Source organism: Pelobates fuscus, chromosome 11, assembly GCF_036172605.1.
Source record: "Pelobates fuscus isolate aPelFus1 chromosome 11, aPelFus1.pri, whole genome shotgun sequence".
Taxonomy (NCBI): Eukaryota; Metazoa; Chordata; class Amphibia; order Anura; family Pelobatidae; genus Pelobates; species Pelobates fuscus.
Window position 1 is genome coordinate 100074912 of NC_086327.1, and position 15556 is coordinate 100090467.

The 15556-nt window shown below is 42.0% G+C and overlaps 1 protein-coding gene across 1 annotated transcript in view; it reads left to right on the forward strand.

The window, feature by feature from the left end:
* IZUMO1 (izumo sperm-oocyte fusion 1) overlaps positions 1-15556 on the forward strand; it is a 115915-nt gene that overhangs the window by 39380 nt on the left and 60979 nt on the right. Inside the window, exons 4-5 of the mRNA XM_063435594.1 lie at positions 1080-1147; positions 3352-3435. Of these exons, the coding sequence (XP_063291664.1) occupies positions 1080-1147; positions 3352-3435 (152 nt within the window). The remainder of the gene's footprint in view (positions 1-1079; positions 1148-3351; positions 3436-15556) is intronic.

Genomic DNA, 15556 nt, shown 5'->3' on the forward strand with positions numbered 1-15556 from the left:
TAGAGAAATGAACATTCAATTCACGGACAACAGCTCTGGTGGATATTCCTGCAGTCAGCATGCCAATTGCACACTCCCTCAAAACTTGTGACATCTGTGGCATTGTGCTGTGTGAAAAAAAAATGCACATTTTAGAGTGGTCTTTTTATTGTGGCCAGCCTAAGGCACACCTTTGCAATAATCATGCTGTCTAGTCAGCATCTTGATATGCCACACGGGGGAAGTGGATGGATTATCTCGGCAAAGGAGACGTGCTCATTAACACAGATTTAGACAAATTTGTGAACAATATTTGAGAGAAATAGGCCTTTTGTGTACGTTGAAAAAGTCTTACCGGTAGATCTTTGAGTTCAGCTCATGGAAAATGGGGGCAAAAACAAACATATAGCGTTTTATAATTATGTTCAGTGTATATCACAAAGCACCTTCTTGAAAGTCAGCGTCAATGTACCCCTCACAGGCATCCACAAGGGTGGGGCTAGAGGGGGCAAATCATCCTAGCTTTTGTAAACTAATGTTCTCATGTTGATGTTGAACAGGTACATACCTATATTTTAGCTACCTCTACCACAGTGATATAATATATTTCTTATTAAAGGAAAACTAAAATTTACCTCCAACCAGGAAACCCTTCTCTTGAGCCAGCGAAGCTAGGCAATGGGGAGGAGTAATTGGGATTGGAGAGGGAAAAAGTGGTGAAGCATATTTTGCCCTGCAAAAATCCTGCGGTCTTCCATGGTATCCCTCATGTCTTCCAATCACATACTGGGGCCTCAACTCTCCTGGATTGAGACCAACTATTACTATATACATTGTTCATGTGATCAAAAGATTACCCCAGATTATCCTACAGCCCTTAAAAGGTGTGTTTTGTCTCCCTTTGTTAATACAACAAATATCTAATAGCGATTTTAAGTATATGCCTATACATATATTGAAGCACCCAGGGGATGTAGTGGAATACAAACCGTGTGAACATACCACAGAAGAACGTCACAGGGTTTATTAAATGAGTTGGTGTTCTAGGATAACTCAGTAGCATAATACCTTCTGCTATCAGCTGTTTGTTTTAATTACAGATACTTCAGAAAAAATATAATTCTCTTACCAATGTTTTTCTCTCTTTCATTAGATAACATGGATTGCGGTAAGTTGAAGTTTAGTTTCACTGTAATATTTTGTTATAATACAGAGTGATCTGTTTAGTTGTATTTGATAAATCAACATTTATTCAATTAATGTTATCTAGACATGATAATCAATTTCACTTTATCAATAACCATTTATTTCGACTAAATAATTTACTTTTATTAGACCTGTTAAAGATAATAGGAATGAATACAGGTTCACACTACACCCAAAGATATTTAAAAAATTATGTTATCTAAAAATTGCAACACCACACTCTCAGCTCAATTTATTAGAGTCCAACAAGCTTTTTTATGCTTGCACAGCAACGTAACGCCAGAATGCATGCTCACTAACTGGCGGAACTTTGCTTTAACACCTCCATAGTAAATCATAAAAACCCCAACACTATTTAGTATTCACTAACAAAAAAGGTCATCAGACAAGCCATTTTAACAGCATTAACGCTTCATCCAGACAAGCATAAATTCTCTCTAGGCCAGGTTAAATAAATTTGTAAAAAAAAATATTTTATATTTGCCTGTCTATGTATAAATTGAAAACATACTTATCTTCAGTCTTCGACAAATATAATTGGCAAAACATAATACATCAAAATTGACACATTTTAAAGGGCATGCATCACATGACAATTATTTTTTATATCCCTCTCACCTGCCCACTTCAGTTTCAGACCAGTTTACTTGTGCAGCAGCAGATGGGACAAACCCAACACCAGAGACTACTCTGCATAATCACAATGATCAGACTCTTCTCCCCCAGAATGTTAAAAGGTAAAGAGATTTTCCAACCACACATGTTAATCTGTTAGGCTTGCCCAATGCACTTTTGCAACATTCCTAGGGATAGGATACTGATTGGTTATATCAGTGTCACCCCTGGAGTGGTTGTGGAATGCATAAGAAACAAGTAAACATGAAAATAATCATATTTACTTGCTTTTTTGCAGCCTGCAAAGTGAAGCAACTGTCTTATTTAAAGCTAAAGCTTTTGAATGAAACCTTTGTCCCAGCGTGATGCATGTCCCTTTCGTAAAACAAAAAACAAAAAAACTCACCATTTGCAACAAAACAGATACTCCAGAGCAAAAATAAAAAAACTGTATGAATGTTTGTGCATAGTCTGTGCATACTGAGTTGCAAATATGGGAAAGGCTTTTCATGCTTTGAATGCTTAGTATGAACACTTAGCATGTCTTAGCACTGAAAGCTGATTCAATGCTTCTTTATGAGGCAGGACAAGTTGAATGCCACACACAAGAGTGAAACATTCTACTGTCATCGATAAATGTTTATTTAGTACATTCTAGTGTTCCTTTTAAATGAAAAGTCATGAAATGAAAAATCATAAAGGTGAAATGTTGGGTTAATAGATGAGGTTGAGTAATTACTAGCTTACTACATATTAATTATAAAGATATCTTCCCACTTTTTCAGTGATACCAAATGCAGCTCTAATATATTTGTAGTCAAGATTTCCCCCTTAATCCAGCCTCCGTATTAACAAAATGTGATTCCTTGCCTCTAAATTTAGTTAGAAAGCATATTTTTTACATTCCATAAAATGAAGCTGCTTTTTGTTCATTGAATCATATTGTACAAGGCAAAATGAGTCAAAATTAGTGTTTACCAAAAAATTGTTTGGTATTAAATAAACTAAATTAACTCTAGAACTGTACAAAAACACAATATTATATTGCCCCCTTTATTGGCAGTATGCCAAAAGGCTAACCAGTCTCAGGACATTAATATTGTATGATTCCCACAGCCGTCACCTATGACGGCTGCTGAGATTTGACAAAGGTTTATATGCCAGGATCTGTGTCAGTTCAGTACTATTGCATATACATGAGAGTACAACACTGAGGTCCATGGATAATTCTGCAAGATGTAGAATGGCTTACGTAGATCTTCTCTTACGATGACCATGGCAATGACTGATTCCCATCACTGTCACTTATAACAGTTGCTGGGATTTGACAAAAGTTGATAGCGAAGCTCTGCTTTTTGTCAACCTCAGGCTTGCCCCCAAGACATAATCGGCCCTACTTTGTCCTAAGATATCTTTGGTTTGGGTTGGAATTTCAAGTTAATTTAAAAACAGTCAGCATTTGCTTTTTATTTTCATATTTAATAATTTATTAAATCTAATTTTTCAAATAGTGACAGATTTTTATAATAATCTACTAATACTTTTCCTCAGGTTTGATGATACAAACCGTAGTTGACTGCAAAACTTGTGACCCGAAAAAGTTAATTTGTGCGGGCGGTTCTAAACGTTGTCAAGGTAAAGTTTCCTTTCACATTTCATTCAAGTATGTTGCAGGATTCCCTATGTTGTTTGTACATGCGCAAATCCTATATGGGACATCTGATCTTATCACAACAAATACACCAAACTGGAAAAAGGATTTCTTATATAGAAATACACAAATAAGCTTATATTGAAATACATACACTTTTCAAATTGTTGAATTAGATCTATGTGACTGGCTAGACACAGTTCGCCATGAACTATTCGCCAGCGAACATAGCTTGTTCGCGTTCGCCACGGTGGGCGAACATATGCGATGTTCGGTCCGCCCCCTATTCGTCATCATTGAGTAAACTTTGACCCTGTACCTCACAGTCAGCAGACACATTCAAGCCAATCAGCAGCAGACCCTCCCTCCCAGACCCTCCCACCTCCATGACAAATAGGGGGCGGACCGAACATCGCATATGTTCGCCGGCGAACAGTTCCCGGTGAACTGTTCGGGACATCTCTACTGGCTAGTAATGAGATCACTACAGTTTAAATGCAAGGAAAGAGATAGATCTTCAAGAAGCATATCATCTAGTAGATGGGCCAGGCAATATACATCCAAGAGACATACAATAAATGAAAAAGAAAAAAATCCCACTAAATACAATATAGAGATCTCACAGTAGTGTATTCCTAAAAAAAAAGGGAACATAATGGGATATTGTATTTCTGTAATTTCCTATATATATATATATATATATATATATATTCCAATATAGTAGCAGGTATCACACTCACTTTTTAAACAGATAAATATCTATAAACTCTGAGGTGGTAAGCATTTTTGGTATCCCCACACCCATGCCCAGGGTCTACATGTGGATATCAACATGAGTAAATGTTGAGTAAAAGTCAGAAAGTTCCAATAGTGTTATGTCATAGCTATGAAGTCTCAATAAACGTAAATCAAAATACTTACAGATTTGTGAGCCTTCCCCTGTGCTCGAAAGTAGTGCACTTATGGTGGTATTATACCTACCAATGGATATCTCATGATCTCAACGGTGGACAAAAATCACAGATTTAAAGGAACATGGGGTAAAAAAAATAAAAATTTAATAATGACAGTATAATTAAAGAAACATGGTATATGAAAGATAAAAAACGACAATTATCAGCTTTGTGGTTATGTTTGCAATTCACCCCAATCTCTACTCAAAAGGTCTAATACCGTATATACTCGAGTATAAGTCGAGTTTTTCAGCACATTTTTTGTGCTGAAAAACCCCCACTCGACTTATAGACGAGTCACTGTCTGTATTATGGCAACTTACATTGCAGTCCTGTTGGGGGCTGGCAGCGAGCTGTAACTTACCTTTCCTGCAGCTCCTGTCAGCTCCCTTCTCTCTCCTCCGTTCCGGTCAGCTCCCTTCTCCTTCACTGTAAGTCTCGTGAGAGCCGCGGGGTCAGAGCATTGCCGCGGGTTACCGTGGCAACGCTCCGCGCGGCACTCAGACCGCAAGACTTACAGGGGAGCTGACCGGAACGCAGGAGAAGGGAGCTGACAGGAGCTGCAGGAAAGGTAAGTTATAGCTCGCTGCCAGCCCCCCTCCTGACAGCCCATCCACTGGACCACCAGGGAATGAGAGCCCCCCTCCCTGGCCATTTATCAAGCAGGGTGGGGGGAACGAAAATAAAATTAAATAAAAAAAATAATAATATTACAATTAAAAAAAAGTAAAATATTAAAATTAAATAAAATAAAAAATAATCCTAATTTTTTTTTTAAAAATTAAATTAAAATAAAGAAAATTAAAAATAATAAAAAAGGCCCTCCCCCACCCAGTTCACACACACTATACACACTGATACAAACACACACTCTGAATTATATACACACACACACACTCTGCATTATATACGCACAGTGTGCGTATATAATGCAGAGTGTGTGTTTGTATGAGTGTGTGTGTATATAATGCAGTGTGTGTGTGTTTGTATGAGTGTGTGTATATAATTAAAATATTTACATAATTTCATAGCCCCAAGTTTTACCCTCGACTTATCCACGAGGCATAGCATATTTCACAATTGTTGATCACAAAACTGCACTTGACTTATACATGAGATCGACTTATACACGAGTATATACGGTAGATGTTATAAAAGTTGAAATAATTTATTGGAAAGTTATATAAAACAAATATATATATATATATATATGGAAGGCTGGGTCTGTAGTTGTGGGAGGTGCATGATTTCCCTATTTAAGGACCGCCAGACTCCTCCTCATTACCATTGATGGTCTGGCAATTTGCATACCTGGATTTACGTCTGCTGCAGACCGCCATCTTGCTTCCTTTCCTCGTGGAGACCTTAGCTGCCTTCAGAGTGTCTGCCTGTTCCTAGATCAATGTTCTTTCTACTGTTAAAGGCCACCGGGTTCTTCCCCTCTCCTACGGTCACTACCGCACGGTCGCCAAGCTACTGTAACAGTGAGTTGGTTGACCCTGTTGCAGGCACACAGCGTCATCACGGGCCAACTCTATTTTCACATACTTACCTCTGTTCATATACTTTCGTGCATCCTTTTGTTTAAACCTTCATACGAACAACGGTTCGGTAGTTGGCCGCTATATTCTATCGGTTCGTATACTTGTCTTTCGTGGGATTATACTCACCTGTTCGGTACGCACAAACAATACTCACGTTTTTCACACAAGTAGACATGTGCTATTCGTTTCAGTCCGAATGTGAATTCTGATGAATTTCATGCAATTGGACATTCGGATACTTCCGAATGTCAGAATAGCTGAATTGACGAAGTCCCAAAATTCTAGTGATACCGGAGAAACTGACGGAAGCCAAGCACAGAGAGATGGACACAGGTTTCTTCAGGAAGAAAGAGATTCTTAATTCGGTTCACCGATCGGGACTCAGAGGGACTAATGTCACCAAAATACAACAAGTTCTGAGCCCCGGACAATAGTGTAGGCTCCTTATATAAGCATGTAACTCCACCCGTAAGTAGCTCCACCCACACATTCTCTTACCCAATCAATCGAATAAGAACTAACTTCCGGTTTGACCGCATGGCTTGCCCAGCAACCAACCGACCGATACACCAGTATACGCACGTACACATGCCACGTGGTAATCTCGGCCTACTAAATTTATTTTTACCGAGATTCCACCACACTAGAAGTCCCGAAGTTGCTGAAGTTCCGAAGTGTCAAAGTGCCGAAGCACAGTATTGCCTAAGTACTAATATATCTACCCAGTGGAAGAATACTGTATACAAGTTTAAATAAAAAGTATACAAACATAGCCAGGATTCAGCTGTAAGCATTCACAACAATCAAGTAACACACATTCATATAAAATGTAAGTTACTTAGCCAGTCAATGGAATGACAGGCATGAATAAGTAGATAACTCCCTAATTCCCATGGTATTAGGGAGCTATCTACTAAAAGGCTGAAAGACCTAAATTGGTCTTTACTTAATACTAAGTAAATTATGCCCCTACTCGCTATTGTGACTCGGATTGTTTTCATAGTGATCTAACCCTTGTGAGACCTTGTGAGACCTTGTGCTTGGCCTGTATAAGCAGATACGGTCACTGCGGACAATCCTCCTCAGATAGCTGAACTCACCAATACTAGTTTCATCCAAAAGCTGGTTTATTCTGAACATCACACAACAGGAATACAGCAGAATGAATGGATTTCAGTATTATGCGGTCAAAAGATGATGCTTTCCTTAGCTTAACATGTGGAATACAAGAGTCCAAATTACATGAGGCAAATGCATGGTCGCCATGACACCAGAAGTACAGCAAGAACAGGGCGGAGTTTACATACCAGGAAATGATGTAAGATGCTCACAGGAGGAACAAGAGCATTACCAAAACGGGCCAGAAGGTGGCAACAAATACCTACCCATAGAAAAATACAAGGTAAATAAATCACAGAATATGCTATGTAAATTGCATCTACAATAACGAGAATATTAACTGTGTAACAGCACACTCGCTATATCGCGAGTAGGGGCGAGTAGGGGCAAAAAAAACTATTGCCCCCCCACAGCCCCCATCCCTGAATGGCGGGTGGGGGCCCTAAAGTAAAATAAAGGGGAGGACCTACAGTCCTCCCCCCTGGCCCCCACCCCTGAGCACCGGGTGGGGGCCCTAAAGAAGAATGAGGGGGGGACCTATAGTCCTCCCCCAGGCCCCCACCCCTGAGCGGCAGGTGGGTGCCCTAAAGTAAAATAAAGGGGGGAACCTATTGTCCTCCACCCCAGTCCCCACCCCTTAGCGGTGGGTGGGGGCCCTTAAGAGGAATAAGGGGGGACCTATTGTCCTTCCCCCAGCTCCCACCCCTGAGCGACGGATGGGGGCCCTAAATTAGAATAAGGGGGGACCTATTATCCTCCCACCCGGCCCCCACCCCTGAGCAGCGGGTGGGGACCCTAAAGAAGAATAAGAGGGGAACCTATTGTCCTCCACAGCCTCCACCTCTGAGCGGCGGGTGGGGGCCCTAAATAAAAATATAACTCCCCCCAGGTGACTAGGGGTCCCCAAACTAGCGGTCCCCTAGTCACCCCACTCCCCCCAAAAAATTAACCCCTACCTACCCCCCTCACATTAAAAATAATGAGGGGGGACCGTTAATTAGGTACCTGTAAAAAAAATATATAAAAAAATTACCATTTGATGTCTTCTTTTTTCTAAAATCTTCTTTTTTCAGCCCCAAAAACGGCCAAACAAAAATCCATAATGACCGTCGCAAAAAAAAAAACCTGAGCGCAAAAAATAAATAAATCCATGTTCACCCAGTCTGCGCAGACTGAGTTCTGCAGGGCGGGGGAAGGCTTATAAAGCGTTTATAAGCCTTCCCCCACCCTGCAATTAGTCTCAGAGCACTCTGGTTGGTTGGTTTAAGCCATCCAATCAGAGTGCTCTGTGTCATTTTACACAGCGTTGGAAAGTTCTTTGGAATTTTCCCACGCTGTGTAATTTCACTCATAACAACACTCTGATTGGTGGATTGAAAGTAACCATTCAGAGTTATGAGTCAAATTACACAGCGTAAGAAAATTCCAAAGAACTTTCTCACGCTGTGTAAAATGACACAGAGCACTCTGATTGGCTGGATTTCAAGCTAACTAATCAGAGTGCTGTGACAGGCAAATGTAGAGACACAACCAGAGTACTCTGAGCCTAATTGCAGGGTGGGGCAAGGCTTTATAAGCCTTCCCCCGACCTGCAGAGCTCAGTCTGCGCGGAGCCCTCCATGGGTGAACATGGATTATTTTTTTTGCGCTGTTTTTTTTTTTCAAAGTGCAACGGTCATTATGGATTTTTATTTGCCCTTTTTTTGCGGGCTGAAAAAAGAAGACATCAAATGGTAAGTTTTTTTTTTCACAGATACCTAATTAACGGTCCCCCTTCATTATTTTTAGGGTGAGGGGGATAGGTAGGGGTTAATTTTTTGGGGGAGTGGGGTAGCAAGTAGGGGCAGAATTTACTAATACTAAGTAATTTTTTTCTCGGTTTACGAATATAACACGTTCTCTGGGATGTTTTTAATGCGAAAAATTTGTAAACTGAAACGCGGTTTCCCATAGGAATGCATTGAAAACCAATTAATCCGTTCTGGAGGTCCGAAAAAAGTCAAAAGGAGCTGGCATGGAAACCAACCCACAATGCAGAACACACAATAAAAGGCATGCAAACGACAAAGCTCAGCTCCCTACCTTTCCACAGCTTGAGAAATGCACCAAAAAGTCCCCAAACAACTGCAAATAATTTCCAGAATGGCTCAAAAGCTTGATGCAAAAGCCGCTCCAACAACTCCAACACCTCCACACTGAACGCCACCTGCTACCCACAGGCTCCAGTATGCAGGGGGCAGTGCTATAAACCTCCCAGGTGTAATGCATCCTGGGGTAACTTGCTTTGTATTGCGAAAACATTTTGTAAACCGAGGCATTATTTTCAATGGATTTTCATTTGTAAACCGAAAATTATATTAACCGAAGCGTTTGTAAACCAATGTCCCACTGTATTAGTAAATTTGGCTGAAAGACCAATTTAGATCTTTCAGCCTTTTGGTAGAAAACTCCCTAATACCGTGGGAATTAGGGAGTTATCTACTAAGCACCTGCAAGAGAAGTGCCGAATTGCCAAAGTCCCGAAATTCCGAAGTGCCGAACCGAACCAAAGTGCCGAAGTTCTGAATTGCCGAAGTCCCGAATTTCGGAATGCCGAACCAAACTGAAAGTTTTCCCCATGCACATCCCTACATACAAGTATGTAATAGTGGTTCGTTTTACTGGAGCGTTCGGCAGTTATAACACTCTTTGTTCCTCTTTGGGAGCCGTTCGTATGATTACTGCCGAATACCCTATTTTCACCTGTAGGAATTGCGACCATTCGGTTTAAATTCCACAAATATGCTGGGTAGACTATTGACTCCTAGAGGTCATAAAGAAGTACTGCACATACTACTTTTCTCAAAATGTGTTTTCACAAGTTAAACTCAGCGGCACTTTGTCGCTATTTTTGTCTAAGCTCTGATCCCTTATATACATATTTTATAGGTAACCAAGCCTGAACCCCCCCCCCCCCTTTTTACTGTACCTCTGAAATTGTGAAGGCTTATAATTTCTGATTGACTCTGGTTTTCAATTGTCACACTCTTTAGGTGGGTTCTGTAATTTTGATCGGTTAGTAATCCGTTTAAGTTCTAATGTTGGCCATATTTATATATTACAGATTGAGGTCACTCTGCATATTCACATATGTTCCCTGTCTTTTCATTCCTACAATATTACATCAGTTAGTGTTTTGGTTTTATCTTCGATGTCACATTCTGCCCCTCATTGCTCGGAAACCTAACTGTTTCCTTTATGTTACTAGGCCCTACTGGTTATACTACCAATTACGTTCCAGCTGCTTCATTTTTTAGGCCTAGTCTATTGACTGGTATGTATTCCACATAATTTCACATTACTACCTCCTTTTACAGTCCAATAGTCATCATATAGTACCCATCTCAGGACCACCAAGATGGCGGCTCCCCGCGGGGACAGAACGGATAGCCCAGACTGGCATGGGTGATAACAGCAACGACAGTATTACAGCGACTGATGATAATATTAAAGAGACTATTTATTCTTGTAGGTATCATTCACAGTCATCTACGCTTTCCTACCCTATTCATCTGATATATTACAGGTAGGTGTACCCAGAGATCGTTATACTTTTCCATCCCCATCCGGCACTACCTACTAGGCTGATAGGGTTCAGAATCCACTTAGTTGATTTTTCTGGCCTTCTGGCCAAGTCTTAGTGGTCCCGCGAGGCCAACACCCATCTTTATACTCGGAGGTAACACATAGTTAGTCGCCTCGCATAGTGGTATAGAGAGGGCCTCCCCTGTCACTCCCATTCTATCTTTTGCCTTACTAGTCACCGAGAGGCCACCACCCCGCCACAACGTCAGTGGCCTCAAAAATCCCCTCGGGCCAATACATAGCTAGAGCCTCTCATGCCACTTGGCAACTAGTAAGGGCTTCCCTCTCCTGTCATAGATAATTTATTTGCCACTTGGCATTAGATAAGCTAGCCAGTACATTGCTATCACTTTGGTTACTCATTAAATTTTATCCTATTGTAGCATGTCTGAACTACCAGAACCTAATGAGGAGGTGTCCATTCCATGTACTCTGACAAGGTCCATCTCTCTATCTCAGGGAGGGGACAATGCCAGCCTGTCTTCCCTCAGGTCCTGGACAATACCCAGGATCACAACCGAACTAAGAGGCAGGAATATTCCTTACCCTGCCACTGCCAGGAAAGCATAGTTATATAGATTGCTTAAAAACCAACATGGACAACACCAGGGCTGGCGAGGGCTCCAGTAGTGCCCAGTCACCCGACCTCCATGCCATACTATCATCAGTCCTGTCCTTATTGGGACGCATTACGGATAAGCTGGACCGGTTGGATGCTAATGATAGGCCAGTGGCACCATCTGGATTGGTTACTCCAGAAACTACTGGTCTCTCAAGCAACCCAGACTGGTAAATTCATTGGCCCACTCCAAAACCCAAACATCATTAACCCAGCTCATATGGTACCAGCACATATTAAGAAGGATATCTTGGAAGGTAAGGATGTCAATCTAGTTTCGCTGCTGATTGCCTCCCAAGATATCGTGGTAAACAAGACGTATTCATATGGCGATGTGCCTGTTGTACTAAAAGATAGACACCACATGTTGAATAGGAAGCTGTCCATCCCTGAGTTCGTCCTAGCTTTTGGGATTTATAGGGACTGGGGGTGCTCAGTTTATCCACAACGCAGAGAGGAGTTTGACTTGTATTTACACAAGTTGGTGGACCTGGGGCATAAATATGGTGGTACTTTTTTACATTTTTTTAATTCTTTATTTTGGTAGTGCGCATAGATATTACAAGTAGGCATGAGGTGCCCCGAAGGCAATCCCCAGGCATTTTCCACGCTAAACATGCGGGACCAGAGATTAACAGGCACAATTTGTATGTTATATTCAGCTTAAGTTCAGCTTTTCACTGTAGGTTTTTACTGTAATGAGGCTTGGTCAGTGTCTATACTAGTTATACAGATGTCGCAAGTTATGACTTTGGTAGCTGTATAGACATGTTAGGGCATAGGCATTGTAACTGGTGTTCATGCTAGATTTCTGTTAGTCGCTTTCAGACTATTAACGGTCACTTTAATACTATTGTCAGTCGCTTAAGTGCTCTCATCAGTCGCTTTAATACTAACATTTGTCGCTTTAGTACTATCGTCAGTCTCTTTAATATTATCATCAGTCGCTGTAATACTGTCGTTGCTGTTATCACCCATGCCAGTCCGGGCTATCCGTTCTGTCCCCGCGGGGAGCCGCCATCTTGGTGGTCCTGAGACCGTTCTCGGAGGGGGGAGTCCCACTGCAGACCGATACCAGTTCTCCTCATTCTATGTAGTGGGGGAGCAGGCATCTGACCGCTGTCCAGCCCTGCTGCTCTGTGGGTTGCACGCTGGCATCTCATGGGCTGCAGCTGCTTTGTGGTGTGCTTGGTCCTCCGAGGGCCTGGGTCAGCCGTGGTGGGAGGCTTAGTGTTGTCTGCATGTGGTCGCTTGGTAGCAGGCTGGACAAAAGGTGAGTGGGATGTCCAGCTTCGTGCTGGGGCACCCTGCTTGGCGCCCTGCTCGGTCCTTGCAGCCTGATGTTGTCGGGGCGCGGGGAAGTTCTGTCCCCCCTGTGCAGCCGCTGTCATCATTGGTTTGGACGGCTGCTGGGGCAGATAGTAGGGATCTTGATCCCTTGCATGGCAGTATTTGCTCTTAATCCTCACACACCACTAACCTATGTCCTAATACCCCTGAGCAGGGTGCGGCCTATCCTTTTCCTACTCCCTCAGCTAAACCTAAGAGAGGGATTAAGGACAAGCTCGGTCGTAATATTGTTTTCCTTGGTAAATCCCAGATCTGCAATAACTTCAATGCAGGTTCCTGTCCATTTAGTGCATGCCGGTTATTGCATGTATGTTCTCTTTGTTTCAGGGCACATGCTAAAACAATGTGTCCTAATAAATTGTTTCCCAAACCCTACATGCCTTTCAGCATCATAGAATGTAAGAACCTACTATCCGACCTAACCAATCCAACATCAGTAAACAATCTGTTACAAATTAAATTAGATCAAGGTTTTCTACTTGGGCCGTTCAGTTCCCCACCTTTCTCAGCTTGGAGAACTTACCCCATTGGGGTGGTCTCTGGGAAAATTCTGCTAAGCAAAGGTTGATTGTCGACCTCTCTGCTCCCCACTCGTCCACAACACCCAGTTTGACTTCTCTAATTCCTTCAGAGGAATTTTTCCTGTGGTACGCTGCTATCGATAACGCCATTGACGCTATTATGACAGCAGGGAGGGGAGCATGGCTTAGTAAGACAGACATAATTAATGCCTTCAAGATCCTCCCCATACACACTTCTTTGTGGCATCTACATGGCATTAAGTGGCAAGGTTCTTATTATTTTTTACTCATCTCACTTTTGATACAGAAAGTAGCCCCAGGATCTTTGATACCTTTGCCGAGACGTTATGCTGGCTACTAAATGTCTGTAAATGCCCCACAGATATTCACTATTTGGATGACTTCTTGACTATTGAGAGTAACTTATTCCCACCCAATAGCCTAAGAACCACGACCCAGCTATTCCAATCTCTGGGGGTCCCCGTGTCCCCCAAAAAGACAGAAGGACCCAACACATTGATTAATTTTCTTGGTATCACACTAGATTTGGTCAACATGCTGGCCAGTTGTCCTAGAGATAAGATTTAGCGCATCCTATCAAACATAAACTTATATCTCTCTACTGAACCCTGTAATCTCAAAGAACTACAGTCCTTATTAGGCGCCCTCAACTTTGCCATGAAAATTACCCCACAAGGTAGGGCTTTCATATCAAGACTGCTCAATCTATTTTCCAGTTTTTAGACAGACAGTTCCCGCGTTACACTAGATGGACCTGCTACAGCGGATTTACGCATGTGGCAGGAATTTCTCAGAAGATTGAATGGGAAAAGCATGTTTATCCCTTTACTTACCTCTGACTCCCTCACTATTTTCACCAATGCAGCAGCCACCTCAGGCTTTGCGGCTATTTTTGGTGATCACTGGCTTTGGGGGGCTTGGCCTAGGAAGGTATATAATGTACCAGGGTTTTTCACCACGTCTGCCCTGTTCGAGCGCTACTCTATTATAGATGCTGCAGTAGCTTTGAGAACAGCCTGGTCAGATCAAGAGGTAAGATGTTTTCGGATAATTTGGCAACCTGCAAAATAATTAACAAATTACGTTCCAAATCTCTGACCATCATGAGCTTTCTGAGGAAATTGACTTGGCTAGCAGCCAACTATAATTTCTTCCTGGTATGTGTACATATTCCTGGCATTCAGAACGTAGCGGCTGATCATTTATCTCGTTCTCAGTTTCAGGAATTCCACAATGCATTACCAATGGCAGCCCTGGTGGCTACCGCGGCTCCGCCATGGCAGGACATGACATTGGATTTGGAGATCTGTTAAAGCATGGCAGACTCATAGAAACATAGAAACATAGAATGTGACGGCAGATAAGAACCATTCGGCCCATCTAGTCTGCCCAGTTTTCTAAATACTTTCATTAGTCCCTGGCCTTATCTTATAATTAGGATAGCCTTATGCCTATCCCACGCATGCTTAAACTCGTTTACTGTGTTAACCTCTACCACTTCAGCTGGAAGGCTATTCCATACATCCACTACCCTCTCGGGAAGTAATACTTCCTGATATTATTTCTAAACCTTTGTCCCTCTAATTTAAGACTATGTCCTCTTGTTGTGGTAGTTTTTCTTCTTTTAAATATAGTCTCCTCCTTTTACTGTGTTGATTCCCTTTATGTATTTAAATGTTTCTATCATATCCCCCCTGTCTCGTCTTTCCTCCTAGCTATACATGTTAAGATCCTTTAACCTTTCCTGGTAAGTTTTATCCTGCAATCCATGAACCAGTTTAGTAGCCCTTCTTTGAACTCTCTCTATGGTATCAATATCCTTCTGACAACATGGTCTCCAGTACTGTGTACAGTACTCCAAGTGAGGTCTCACCAGTGTTCTGTACAATGGCATGCGCACTTCCCTCTTTCTACTGCTAATACCTCTCCCTATACAACCATGCATTCTGCTAGCATTTCCTGCTGCTCTATTACATTGTCTACCTTTAAGTCATCAGAAATAATCACCCCTAAATCCCTTTCCTTAGCTGTTGAGGTTAGGACTCTATCAAATATTCTGTGCTCTGCCCTTGGGTTTTTACGTCCAAGATGCATTATCTTGCACTTATCCACATTAAATGTCAGTTGCCACAACCTTGACCATTTTTCTAGTTTACCTAAATCACTTGCCATTTGGCTTATCCCTCCTGGAACATCAACCCTGTAACATATCTTAGTATCATCCGCAACCAGGGGCGGACTGAGAACCCTCAGGGCCCCCGGGCAAAATAAATCAAGGGCCCCCTTACAGGCCCCACCCATGTCCCGCCTCCATGCACCGCCTCCAGCCACACCCTACACAATCTTTAGACACA